This window comes from Salvelinus fontinalis, chromosome 42 (assembly GCF_029448725.1).
Source record: "Salvelinus fontinalis isolate EN_2023a chromosome 42, ASM2944872v1, whole genome shotgun sequence".
NCBI lineage: Eukaryota > Metazoa > Chordata > Actinopteri > Salmoniformes > Salmonidae > Salvelinus > Salvelinus fontinalis.
The window spans coordinates 9,287,710-9,302,463 of record NC_074706.1 but is presented as its reverse complement, the minus strand read 5'-3'; the positions used below and the strand labels follow the sequence as shown (position 1 = coordinate 9,302,463).

The 14,754-nt window shown below is 45.4% G+C and overlaps 1 protein-coding gene across 3 annotated transcripts in view; it reads right to left on the bottom strand.

Moving 5' to 3' along the window:
- The window catches only part of LOC129841498 (neuronal membrane glycoprotein M6-a), a 70,917-nt gene that overhangs the window by 35,561 nt on the left and 20,602 nt on the right, over nucleotides 1-14,754 (bottom strand). The window contains exon 1 of one of the 3 annotated variants that reach the window (XM_055909787.1): nucleotides 14,281-14,539. The exons of 1 other annotated variant lie outside the window; for it this stretch is intronic. In XM_055909787.1, coding sequence (XP_055765762.1) covers nucleotides 14,281-14,317 — 37 coding nt within the window. In that variant the 5' untranslated portion in view covers nucleotides 14,318-14,539. Of the gene's footprint in view, nucleotides 1-14,280; nucleotides 14,540-14,754 lie in introns of those variants that run through there. One more of the 3 variants, XM_055909785.1, reaches the window with a different exon arrangement.

Sequence of the window (14,754 nt, the reverse complement as noted above, 5' to 3'; positions counted from 1 at the left end):
AGTGATGGAGGAGGAGGGATGGAGGAGGAGGGATGGAGGAGTGATGGATGGGTGGAGGAGGGGTGGAGGAGGAGGGATGGAGGAGGGGTGGAGGAGGGATGGAGGAGGAGGGATGAAGGAGTGATGGAGGGGTGGAGGAGGAGGTATGGAGGAGGGATGGAGGAGTGATGGAGGATGGATGGAGGAGGAGGGATGGAGGAGTGATGAAGGATGGATGGAGGAGGAGTGACGAGGGGTGGAGGAGGAGGGGTGGAGGAGGAGGTATGGAGGAGGGATGGAGGATGGATGGAGGAGGAGGGATGTAGGAGTGATGGAGGAGTGATGGAGGAGGAGGGATGGAGGATGGATGGAGGAGGAGGGATGGAAGAGTGATGGAGGATGGATGGAGGAGGAGGGATGGAGGAGTGATGGAGATAACAGAAGAGGGATTTGATGGGCACATGGGACAGGTGAAGGTACACTCAGAAAAAAAGGTGCTATCTAGAACCTTAAAGGGTTTTTCAGCTGTCCCCATAGGAGAACCCTTTTTGGTTGCAAGTAGAAGCCTTTTGGGTTCCATGTATAACCCTTTATACAGAGGGTTCTACATGTAACCATTAAGAGTTCTACTATGGGGACAACCGAAGAACCCTTTTGGAACCCTTTTTACTAAGAGTGCATAGTTCCGTAATACCTCTTTCAATTCAATTCAATGTTAATGTTTTATTCTTTATCCCAGAGGGGGGAATTGTGCAGGCAAGGTGGAAAAATGTATATTCTCCTCTCTACTGTTGGCTCCTCCATTCATGCACCTTGGTTGGAGTGATAGTGGTCATTTGCTTTTGCACTGATACTAACAGTGTGCCACTCCTCTTCCTCTGGCTGTAGCAGGTTCTTGGTCCTTGACACAGAATTTCTCTTCTACAAAGGATAATCAGAGTGATGCTCCAGAGAGGTCATGCACTGTACTGCCTGGGGAATGGTATGTGATAGCAGCTGTCACTGGCTACATTACAAGCCTCCCCTAAAAAAATTCTTCCAGCCTTCACTCAAGCCCTGGCCCTGGTCCAGGGTTTTCCTTCCTCCTTTTCAACCATTCCATTGTATTATTTACAGTTCTTCTGACCTCCACTACAGTGAGCAGTACTTAAGTAAAACTACTTTAAAGTACTACTTAATACTTAAGTCGTTTTTTGGGGTATCTGTACTTTACTTTACTATTTATATTTTTGACTACTTTTACTTTTACTTCACTACAGTCCCAAAGAAGGTTATTTACATTTTCCCTGACACCAAAAAGTACTCGTTACATCTTGAATGCTTAGCAGGACAGAAAATGGTCCAATTCAGTGCCAGGGTCAAACTGCCTCTGACCTGGTGGACTCACTAAACCCAAATGCTTTGTTTGTAAATGATGTCTGAGTGTGGCAATCTGGTTATCTGTTAAAAAAGAATAATAATTATAATATTGTGCTGTCTGATTTGCTTAATAAGGAATTTTTAATTATTCATACTTTTACTTTTACTTTTGATACTTAAGTATATTTTAGCAACTACAATTACTTTTGATACTTAAGCATGTTTAAAACCAAATACTTTACTGAAGTAGTATTTTACTGGGTGACTTTCACTTTTTCTCCCCAAATGTTAGTAGTTACTGTCTCGCTACAACTCCCGTACGGACTCGGGAGAGGCGAAGGTCGAGAGCCATGCGTCCTCTGAAACACAACCCAACCAAGCCGCACTGCTTCCTAACACAGCGCGCATCCAACCCTGAAGCCAGCCGCACCAATGTGTTGGAGGAAACACCGTACACCTAGCGACCTGGTCAGCGTGCACTGCTCCCGGCCCACCACAGGAGTCACTAGTGCGCGATGAGACAAGGATATCCCTGCCGGCCAAACTCTTCCTAACCCGGACGACGCTGGGCCAATTGTGCGCCACCCAATGGGCCTCCCTGTCGCAGCCGGCCTGGGCTCGAACCCAGTCTCTGGTGGCACACTGCGATGAAGTGCCTTAGACCACTGCCCCACCCGGGAGGCCCCCGTTGACTTTCACTTGTACTTGAGTCATTTTCTATTAAGCTATCTTTACTTTAACTCAAGTATGAGAATTGAGTACTTTTTCCACCACTGACAGTGATACTGAAAACACAACCCAAGCACGGAGACATCGATGCTCTCAGGACTTTATAAAGCAATATGTGGTGTGTGTTTGTGTTTGTGTGTGTGTGTGTGTGTGTGTGTGTGTGTGTGTGTGTGTGTGTGTGTGTGTGTGTGTGTGTGTGTGTGTGTGTGTGTGTGTGTGTGTGTGTGTGTGTGTGTGTGTGTGTGTGTGTGTGTGTGTGGTGTAAAAACAACACATCAAAACATCTCACACCACACACAGAGAGGACTAACCAAAATCACAAAACAAACAATCAAACCATAATAATCTAAGTTCCTTTGTCAATAATTGTCTCAAACATCACTGCTAAAATGTAACGATGAATACAAACAAAAGGGTGTTGATCTAAACGCCTAATACGATGACCTTCCCTCCATGTCAAACAGCAAAGGATTGAATCTACACAAGGTGAACGAAAAGAAAAGACCTTGACCATAATTGCCTTTGTTGTGGGAGCGTATGATTCTAGCTGACCGCATCTCCTCTCGCCGCTAAAAGCAATCCTCAACAGTCAATCATCCGGTTGCTAAGAGACAGACTCAGATTAATACAAAGAGGATACAGTGGAGGAGAGTGTAGGGGGGACCGGATGATATTAAAGCCGCTTCACGTACCAAGGAAAGGTTCATTTAAAACGCCCTGCCATGGTGATGTGCGTCTTAACCCATCGTGTTTTTTTGGCGGTCAGAGAAAATTGAAATCTAGTAGAGTTGGATGAGAAACTAACTGCTTTGAGCCTGGTGGAGAAAGATAAACGTTTCTGAATGTGCGGTGACGTACACAGTTTGACTGCAGAGATGTTTCATTTTGGCTCTGCAATACGGCCATTAGCCATTCACGGAGAATTACATATAGAATTGTATAGGATCTCCATGGCCATACAGTATTTGATCCTCATGTAGCCTATAGACAGACTACAGAGATGGAAATAAACACATAGACATCCTGGCTGTACCACAACAAGCTCACAGCATCACCAAGCTGTTTCCACAACAACCCAGCTGGATTGCTCTGCGGCTATATGACCAACCAATCCCGTAGAACTCACGTCTGTAGCCATGAAGTGCTTTGAAAGGCTGGTCATGGCTCACATCAACACCATCATCCCAGAAACCCTAGACCAACTACAATTTGCATACCGCCACAACAGATCCACAGATGATGCAATCTCTATTGCACGCCACACAAACCTTTCACACCTGGACAAAAGGAACACCTATGTGAGAATGCTATTCATTGACTACAGCTCAGCATTCAACACCATAGTGCCCTCAAAGCTCATCACTAAGCTAAGGACTCTGCGACTAAGCACATCCCTCTGCAACTGGATTCTTGACTTCCTGACGGGCCGCCCCCCCCAGGTGTTAAGGGTAGGTAACAACACATCCGCCACGCTGATCCTCAACACGGGGGGCCATCATGGTTTTGTGCTCAGTTCCCTCCTGTACTCCCTGTTCACTCATGACTGCATGGCCAGGCACGACTTCAACACCAGTATCAAGTTTGCCGATGACACCTAAGTGGCAGGCCTGATCACCGACAACAACGAGACAGCCTATAGGGAGGAGGTCAGAGACCTGGCCATGTGGTGCCAGGACAACAAGAGAAAGGAGATGATTGTGGACTACAGGAAGACCGAGCACGCTCCCATTCTCATCGATGGGGCTGCAGTGGAGCAGGTTGAGAGCTTCAGTGTTCCTTGGTGTCCACATCACCAACAAACTATCATGGTCCAAACACACCAAGACAGTCGTGAAGAGGGCACGACAAATTCTATTCCCCCTCAAGAGACTGAAAAGATTTGGCATGGGTCCTCAGATCCTCAAAAGGTTCTACAGCTGCACCATCCAGAGCATCCTGACTGGTTGCATCACTGCCTGGTATGGCAACTGCTCGGCCTCTGACCGCAAGGCACTACAGAGGGTAGTGCGAACGGCCCAGTGCATCACTGGGGCCAAGCTTCCTGCCATCCAGGACCTCTATACCAGGCGGTGTCAGAGAAGGCCCTAAAAATGGTCAAAGACTCCAGCCACCCTAGTCGACTGTTCTCTCTGCTACCGCACGGCAAGCGGTACCAGAGCACCAAGTCTAGGTCCAAAAGGCTTCTTAACAGCTTCTACCCCCAAGCCATAAGACTCCTGAACAGCTAATCCAAGGGCTACCCAGACCCCTCTTTTACACTGCTGCTACTCTCTGTTCATTATCTATGCATGGTCACTTTAACTCTACCTACATGTACATATTACCTCAATTACCTCGATTAACCGGTGCCCCCACACATTGACTCTGTACCAGTAACCCTTGTATATAGCCTCGCTATTGTTATTTTATTGCTGCTGTTTAATTATTTGTTACTTTTATTTCAATTTTTTTTTTACTTATCAATGTTTTACTTAAGACGTTTTTCTTCTTAACTTCTCAAAGCATTGTTGGTTAGTAAGCATTTCACTGGAAGGTTGTATTTGGCGCTTGTGACAAATCACATTTGATTTGAATCCCACAACTGCTATACAGGCTAAGTCCTGACAGAACTAAACAACACAGGGTACTGGCAGGCAAGCTGCCATTTCACAGGAAGCTATCCCTCAAAAGCACCTCTACATGATGTGTACTTCACTGGAAAAGTCCTGCGCCAGGCATGTCTGTCAATTAGCACCATTAGGTACAGTTTATGCACAGATGTAGGATATTTCTGCTTTGCAGGAAATGCAAAATTGTAGTGTATTTAAGGCTTCTAAAGTTTCCACTTTTAAATTTCAGATTTGATTTGCCGTAACGAAAAATGTATCAACCTCTACAAAAATGTCCATTCATTAGAATCCACATTATAATTCACATTTCCTGTTGCTGCAGGATTATTTTCCTGCTGTAACAAACTGGCTCAAATTAAGATCCTACATCTGTAGCTAAACAGAATCTGGGCTTAGTGTTTTTGTCTACAATTTAGAAGCACCACTGTTCTCATCCACATAGTGTTGCTCAATTAACTTGCTGTGCGGGGAAAGTGGCCATTTTGGGAGGCTGAAAAGCAGCTCTGTCTTCTTTTAAGTGTGGTCAAATGCATTATTCCATAGCACCATTTCCCACAGGATGACTCATGGTAAATGTATTATTCATTCACTAGCTTTAATTCTGGGTCAGCTTAATCTAATATGCATTACCTTAAACCTCTCATGGTACAAAGATGGGCCAAATAAACGTTGAAATAAATCCAAACCTGTATGCTTTTTGGGTAAGACTTTACTTAAAGCTCACCGGTTTAATGCATTATGATTGTATCATCACTTGTTATAAGCATGCATAGACCTGGGTCTCATACTATGTCACTGGGAGTATTAAAGCTTGTCAGGGATCAATTAGATTTAGCCGCAGGCCGATTTTTTTTCTTGAGCGGATGGTCTGGGGGCCGGAACATAATTACAAATAAATTATAGACCGCAAATTGACTGCAAGAAGCCCAAACAGATATAATACTTTGACTAAAGCATAATCATTTCAATTTCAAAGATTTCCAACATTAAAACCACTTGGAGCTGATTTCCTGGTGTTTTAACTGTCTTCTATGTCCAGCAATAAAAATGTGAAAATAAAATAATATGTGCTCAAAAAACAAATAATGTAACTTTGTGTTGGGGATGCTACTATAATCAACAGCGGTGTATAGTGTTTCTGTGAGAGCATAGTAAGTGATGCCCTCCAGTAACAGATACCCTGTAATCCCCCCATACGTTCACTAAGCAGGGGCATTAGGGACTGTAGCTTGTGTCATCACATCACTATGAGAGAGGGGAAAAGATAGCTGCATCCTATTCATTTCCACAGGTTGGTTCCCAATGGCATGCCAATGCATTCCAGTCTTCACATCAACAAACTATTTTAATGTAAACCTGCACAGCAAGAAAATGCAGTCTTTCATCAAGTGGAACGTCTTTCACACTCATATGTGTCTCTTCCCTTTGAAACGCTACCTTCTATTGCTCGAAGGCTTTAAGATAGATAGTTTCACTACCACATCACCCCGAGAGCTGAGAGTAACAAAGCTGATCGCTCTAGCAACTGTGGTAAAGAGAATAGTCTTTGGACGAAACACCCATGGCTTGATACAGACATCGGTGCCCGTGGCAACCCTTTACCAGTCCAACAATCTAACAGCAACCTTTCCACATGTCTTCCATAATACATGAGGTCTGTGGCTGCTTTCAACCAGAAGAGGCATCAAATAAATAAAAGGCCTATTTTTACGACGTCAGCCGGGGGTCGTAATAAAACACAGGGGTTAAGTGCCTGGGTGCTTCCCTCAAGAGCAGCAGACACAACAACAGAACCCGGACCTCTCCCTTCTGGCCCTGTACTTCATCTTAAATCCTGAATCAACAGAATTTGAACTGCCTCAGTCTGTGGACATAGTACACTGCACTACCTCTGCAGTCATTACGTTGGGAGTCGTACAGCTCGGGAACGACATACCACTGCGACCTCACCGTGTATCTCGTGTGTCTCGCTACACCATTATCCTCTAACAAGACACATTTCGGTTGAACGCATGCACTTGTGCAACTGACTAGGTTTCCCCTTTCCCTTCCTCTTCCTCAACATCGTCCTCCTCCCCATCTTTATACTCAATCCCCTCTGGTCTCACTTTAAGCCACCAATTCCACAACAATCTCCTAACACCAGCATGACATTGGGGAATGAGAAGAGTGTCCATGTCTGTGTCCTGCTATAGTGTTATTAACTGGGTTTGATTCATGTTCATTTGCCGGGGGGAGAAACAGGAAGTGCTAAATGATGGTGCTGGTACTAACTGCACTGTAATTAGAGGCCATTCGTTAGCCTCGGTGTCAGTACAGACACAGGCAGCATCGTAAACCAGGAACACTCGGCAACAGTATTACACAGAGCGTCTCTTTATGGAGTCCATCCTGCGAGACACCGCAGAACTGCTTATGGCTTTGCTAATGAAATCAAATCACATTTTATTGGTTGTATACACATATTTAGTGGCCTTGCTAGGGAGCTATGATGCTTTCCTGTTCCATTGCAAAAGACTGACAATGTACAATGTAGCCCCGAGGGTAACACTTTACCTCAGGCAAACAGCTATAATGCATTAAAGTATCTATGAACGCCTCATAAGGTCTTCGTATCGTCTGATAACTGCAAATGAAAATGAATTGACTCTTCTTTAGCTGACATTCTTTTATGATGACAACACAATGAACAGAATGAGCGATGATGAGTGGACAGTGACAGTTTGCTGTCTGGCTGTCTGTCTGCACACAGCACAACAAAACGAGTCGCTTGACTTCAATAATACTCTGCCCCAAAAACAAAAGGCGAACGCCAAAAATCGATAGAAGACAAAGCATCCCATTTTCACCCGGGGACAAATTCCATGATACATTTAAAGATGGTCCTTTTAGAACTGGCCAGTGGCATGGAAATTTCAATCGTAAATCGATCATTGTAAAACAACGATTCTCAACACAAAATATGTGGCGCAATGTAGGCTACCTGTCGCAAGGACAATGGGATGGGAAATGACAAATCTCAGGCCAGATAATTGCTATTAACCTGAAACGCCAGTGAAATGGCACCAATCTATAGATTTAATTGTCTGTGACTGTACACTTTCAAAGACCAATGACTATAACCCTGTCCAGCTAGATTGAGTATGCAGTTCTAGTATGTTCTACTGTGCTCTAGATTGACAGTACACACAGAGTAATTTACTCCAAGCTACATGTTAAATGTGTCATAATCAGCTGATGTTTACTAAATGACAGTAAGTGTTGATGTAATGTCAGCAAATGACTGCATTCCTGGCTGGGTTTTGAACCCATGACCTTGGTGTCACACGTCATTTAGCCCAACAATGGGGTTATACAGTGGCGCCCTGGGCAACATACAGTCTGGTAGAGCAGGGTAATCAACAAAGGCCTTGAGGTAAGCAATCGTACCCATCTGAACAGAGCACAACAAAACAGTTGCTTGACTTCAATACAATTCTGCTCCAAAATACAAGCAAACAACAACAAAAATCTAGAAGACTGTAAGAGGAACTATTGTCCAGTTATAGCCAGTCCAGCGCTAGCCAAAGTCCGCTTTCCCAGAGACCCCAGTCAGAACACTCATCGGGCGTAATCGGTGGCGTTGCCCTGGTACCTTGACCTTTCTCTCAGAACTTTAGTCACCGTGCTCCTCAAGCTGTAACAATGATAAAGCTTGTTAGCATAATTGCAGGCCGGAGAGGAGTGGAGCAGACAGAAGGTAAGAGAGGGAAGCCCCGGACGGGTCTTTTTGGCCTAAATAGACTACACTAGGACCATCCAGGCAGGAAGTTTTATGGTTCAGGTCTTATCAGTGCCAAGGCCAGTCTAGCAATCACCCTGGAGCAACGGAACACTACTCCCAGACTTGCCTCCCTCCCTCCCTCCCTGCACCCTTTTCTGAAACACGGTAGGGTTGCCTCTCTGCGTCCCTCCCTCTCTCCCTGCCTGCCTCCTTCTCTGCATGACCCCCACGGCCCACTAACTCCCTCTGCCTCTTGGATACTGAGTGTTATGGATCACGTTCTCTGGGCCAGTACCCACTGGTGGGTGAAGGGAACGGGGATTTGTAGCTTATGGCTCGCACAGGTACTGTATCAAGTCGATTCAGATATCTATCTTGGAACCCACAGTCTGAGTCACAGACCATCAAGAATGTCATCAAAGAGCCTAGACAAGCCCTAAGGTGAGTTTGTAGTCGGTAGAGTGTGAGGGATCTCTATAGAACTATATCACTGAAAACACTGGTTCAACATTTTATCCACGCGCACAGAGAATGAGAGTATTTTGGTCACAGAACCTCAGTGTGGAGGGGACCAGTGTCATTTCAGCCCTCATTTCACAGCACAGTACACTCTCTAGCTATATTTCCAGGCTCAATCATTGATGCAGTCCACGGTGGGCCAGTAGTCGATTATTTATGTTCCGGAGTCAGTAATGTGACAACAATTGTCTCAACTCGACTGTTTGTACGAACAGAAAAAAGCTCCACTGTCCTAAAAGACAAGCAACATCCAAAAACTTTACCCCAAAGTGAAGGAAGAGAGTCAATTAGTCATTCAAATTGATCAACATAAATGTATCTGCCGCGAAGATCCCACACAGCGCTGTTACAAAGATCCAAGAGAGTGCTAAGGATGGCTGTTCATACATTCATACGTCGGAGTTCTGTTGATAGCAACGGCAGCATGATGCTAGCTGTAGATAGGGGAGTGCAGCCTGGGTATTTCATTTCACTCCCGCTGCGGCTCATCACGCCCAGATAAATCAATAGTGCTTCAATATTCAAACTGCCTCAGAGACCGGCTTGATTCTAATTGAATTATGTTACAAGCCCTCCATTTTCCAAGCTATGAATGCTTTACAATGTGGAAGTGCTCTACTTCCTGATACAATCAACAAGAGATTGGAGATGGTTGAGGATGACACGGAATAGTTTATTGAAATCAGGCAGGAGATTTTAGTCAACAAATAGCACTTTTGTCACAACCAGTCGTCACCACAACATTCAGCATCACCGTCTCCATAATCAACACCATAACGTCATCAAAATCATCACCGTGTTCATCAGTACCGTCATCACCGTTATGAGCCTACTTTATGACCACAGCTGCCCGTGATTCCCCCCCCACATAGTACTTCCTAATGCTCTGTATTTCTAAATCTAAGTGTTTGGGGAGAACAGATGTGTGTGTGTGTGTGTGTGTGTGTGTGTGTGTGTGTGTGTGTGTGTGTGTGTGTGTGTGTGTGTGTGTGTGTGTGTGTGTGTGTGTGTGTGTGTGTGTGTGTGTGTGTGTGTGTGTGTGTGTGTGTGTGTGTGTGTGTGTGTGTGTGTGTGCGTACAGTGATTAATGTCTGTGTGATTAATGTCTGTGTGTGTGTGTGTGTGTGTGTGTGTGTGTGTGTGTGTGTGTGTGTGTGTGTGTGTGTGTGTGTGTGTGTGTGTGTGTGTGTGTGTGTGTGTGTGTGTGTGTGTGTGTGTGTGTGTGTGTGTGTGTGTGTGTGTGTGTACAGTGATTAATGTCTGTGTAAGCGTGTGTTGCCCGAGTTGATATATGGGTAGGCGGTATTTGCTTTCTCAAAAATCGACACCATTACCTTGTTAATCTCCATCCGTCCTTCTTCAAACCCACTCCCGCTATCCCTCCTGCTTTCTCCAAAACAACATCCCTCCATCCATCAGAGAGGGAGCGAGAGAGAGAGCGAAAGAGCACCTCCCATCTCTCCGTCGTCACTACCATCGCTGTCGTTTTGTTTCTCCACAGCACATCTCTCCTCACCCAGCTACCTCCCTCCCTCCATCCCTCCTTCTGTCATCCCCGGCCCTCTCCCTCCAATTGTCCCTTCCCTTTGCCTGCTAAAGAGATTTGCATTGATCATTTTTTTTCTGTGGGTTCGGCTATATTTGTGGTTAGCCAAGCATGCCGCAATGAAGTATAGGGGACCCGCAGCCGCATAGAGGGAGGTAGAGAGAGAGAGAAAGAGAGAGAGAGAGAAAAGGGGCGTGAGAGAGAAATAAAAGGGGGAGAGAGAGAGAGAACGAGAAAAGGGGGAGAGAGAGCGAGAGAAAATGGGAGAGAGAGAAAAGGGGAGAGAGAGAGAGAAAATGGGAGAGAGAGAAAAGGGGGGAGAGAGAGAGAGACAGAGAGAGAGAGAGAGAGAGAGAGAGAGAGAGAGAGAGAGAGAGAGAGAGAGAGAGAGAGAGAGAGAGAGAGAGAGAGAGACTATCAGTATTCTGCTATCCAACACCCCAAGGCATTCATTATTATCTCAAGGAAGCAACAACTGCCTGGACAAATAGTCACAGACCCTCTGCTTTCAGCACCTGACTCTTTAGACTCTAGAGAGTATGGTAATGAAGACATGACATGCAGGGAAACAACTAATTGAACTGGGAACTTAAAATGGTTCGAGTCCAGCTGATGAAGATTTTCCAAAGGCTGGAGCTAACACATTTCCTCCCAGAGGTGGGTGGTGCTCACTCAGAAGTAGACAACCATCTAATCCCACCAACCCCTGTCGGTAAACATAGACAGACTCTGTTGCTGTTGCTGACAAACTGTGATGGGGAACATTTTGGATTTGGTCACATTGAGTACCATCGCCATATGGTTGTAGTTATTTTGGCATTGGAAGGGAGAGAGAGAGATAGAGAGAGAAGGGATAGAGAGAGAGAAGAGACAGAGACAGAGTTGTTAACATATGTTTCCCATGCAAATAAAGCCCCTTGAATTGAATTGAATTGAGAGAGAGACAGAGAGAGAAGAGATAGAGAGGTAGAGAGACAGAGAGAGAGAGAGAGAGAGAGAGAGAGAGAGAGAGAGAGAGAGAGAGACAGAGAGAGAGACAGAGACAGAGACAGAGAGAGAGAGAGAGAGAGAGAGAGAGAGAGAGAGAGAGAGACAGAGACAGAGAGAGAGAGAGAGAGAGACAGAGAGAGACAGAGACAGAGAGAGAAGATATAGAGAGGTAGAGAGACAGAGATAAGAGACAGAGAGGTAGAGAGAGAGTGAGACAGAGAGACAGAGAGAGAAGAGAGAGAGGTAGAGACAGAGAGAGAGAGACAGAGAGACAGAGAGACAGAGAGAGAAGAGATAGAGAGGTAGAGAGAGAGAGAGACAGAGAGAGAAGAGATAGAGGTAGAGAGAGAGATAGACAGAGAAAGAAGAGACAGAGAGAGGAGAGAGAGAGAGAGAGGTAGAGAGACAGAGACAGAGAGAGACAGAGAGAGAAGAGATTGGGAGAGAGAGGATGAGAGAGACAGTGAGAAAAGAAAGCTTATGGGGTCTACAAAAACAAAATGATATGTTTAATCTGCCCTGTTTTTATTTTTCTCTCTCCGTCCATCTCCCTCTCTCTCTCTCTCTCTCTCTCTCTCTCTCTCTCTCTCTCTCTCTCTCTCTCTCTCTCTCTCTCTCTCTCTCTCTCTCTCTCTCTCTCTCTCTCTCTCTCTCTATTTCAGAAGTGGGTCAGGACTAATGAGCGAGCAGCAGAACATTTACTGAAAGACGCGCCGGGGACCACTGGACGGACAATGACCATGGCACTCCCTCACTCTCTCCCCCTTCTCTCTCTTTCCTTCTCTCTCGCTCTCTCTCTCTCCCTTCCACTTCTCTCACTCCCTCTTTCTCATTCTCAATTCAATTCAAGGGGCTTTATTGGCATGGGAAACATGTTTACATTGCCAAAGCAAGTGAAATGGATAAACAAAAGTGAAACAAACAATAACAAGTGAACAGTAAATATTACACTCACACAAGTTCCAAAAGAATGAAGACATTTCAAATGTCATATTATGTCTATATACAGTGTCTTAGCGATGTGTAATAGTTTAAGTACAAAAGGGAAAATAAATAAACATACATATGGGTTGTATTTACAATGGTGTTTGTTCTTCACTGGTTGCCCTTTTCTTGTGGCAACAGGTCACAAATCTTGTTGCTGTGATGGTACACTGTGGAATTTCTCCCAGTAGATATGGGAGTTTATCAAAATTGGATTTGTTTTCAAATTCTTTGTGGGTCTGTGTAATCTGAGGGAAATATGTGTCTCTAATATGGTCATACATTTGGCAGGAGGTTAGGAAGTGCAGCTCAGCTTCCACCTCATGGGCAGTGTGCACATAGCCTGTCTTCTCTGGAGAGCCAGGTCTGCCTACGGCAGCCTCTCTCAATAGCAAGGCTAGGATCACTGAGTCTGAACATAGTCAAAGCTTTCCTTAATTTTAGGTCAGTTACAGTGTTCAGGTATTCTGCCACTGTGTACTCTCTGTTTAGGGCCAAATAGCATTCTAGTTTGCTCTGTTTTTTTGTTAATTCTTTCCAATGTGTGAAGTAATTATCTTTTTGTTTTCTCAGGACTTGGTTGGGTTTAATTGTGTTGCTATCCTGGGGCTCTGTGGGGTCGGTATGTGTTTATGAACAGAGCCCCAGGACCAACTTTCTTAGAGGACTCTTCTCCAGGTTCATCTCTCTGTAGGTGATGGCTTTGTTATGGAAGATTATCGCTATCTCTCTCCCCCTCTGTCTCTCTCTTTACACTCCAACCCCAAGTGTAACCCTTTGTAACCTGTTTTTAGTGGAGGGGCGGGGGTATGTGGTTCATATGTGTACATTGTGTATGTGAAAGCGGCGTGGGGGAGGAGGCAAGGGGGAGGGGAGGAGAGGGAGGGGAAGGGAAGGAAGGGAAGCACCTGCTTGGGCTAAAGATGGCTCCCCATGCTTTGCTCTGATTGGCTAAGAGTGTTCGTCATCTATAAAAACAGTCAAAAATATTCATTCCATCTCCACAACAGACAACGCATTCGCATTCGCATTTGTCATTCATAACGGGTATATAGTCTTAGCTAGCGCTGCATACGTGTTCTGTTGATCCCCCTCGACAAGACAACACCCGCCCATCCTCCAGCACAGTGCCGTTAAATGAGATGAATGGTACAGCGGCCAAGCACCCCGCCACTAAACAGACAACTGTTACTGAGACAAAGGGACAGGAGGACAGACAGGCGCGCTAATCTGATTTCAGCTGATTTCAGCTTAGATAGCAAAGTAATGGCTGCATTGTTGCCATACCCGGGGAAAATCGAGAGAGTGAGAGAAGGAGGGAGGGATGGAGGGAAGTAAATTCACTTCTCTGCTGTCTCTTGTGAGCCGTCAAGACAAGCGTTCAAGCAGAAGACAAGACAATTCCCACGGACCCCCCCTCCAATCCACCACTCAACAAACAAGGGACCCCCAAACACCCGCCTCCTTCTCTCTCCCTCCCTCCATCCTCCCTCCCTCCATCCTCCCCTCCCTCCACCTTTCAAAGCAGCATCGCTCAAATCAAAATAAAACCAGCGCAGTTCCAATGAACGATGATGACAATCAATAATAATGAAAATAATCTCCCAAAAACACTCAAGTGATTACAATCCACGTGTTTCTTTGTCTGCATCAGTGGCTTAGTCTTTGCTTGGCAGCATCCAAATACATGTTTGTGTCAAAGACAGAGTATGTAACATAGGCATACAGTACGTACAGTTGCAGCAGCAGCAACACAAAGGATTTTTTTTTATTTTATTTTTTTTAAAGATTTTACACCGTACCTTTTGAATTCTGTCCTTCTTCCATATTCTCTTCCATTGTGACTGGGTTTGTGTCCACTTCGATTTCAATACACAGAAATTTCACAAAGCCTCTCGGTCACAAGTGTATAAAGCCTCCTCTCGGCTATGTGTGTGTACAGTGTGAGTGTGTGTTGGGGTGTGTTTTGTCCCCTAGCTGTGAGTTGTGGCGTTGTAGCAGTGAGCAGCTCCTAGGGAAGTCTCAGTGTTGTGTCGTCTCTCTCAGACTATCACTCACACCCCTCCCTCCCTCGCTCCTCTCTCTCTCTCTCTCTCTTTCTCTCTTTCTCTCTCTGGCACTCACACCCCTCCCTCGCTCCTCTCTCTCTCTCTCTCTTTCTCTCTCCGGCACTCACACCCCTCTCTCGCTCCTCTCTCTCTCTCTCTCTTTCTCTCTCCGGCACTCACACCCCTCCCTCGCTCCTCTCTCTCTCTCTCTCTCTCTCTCTCTCTCTT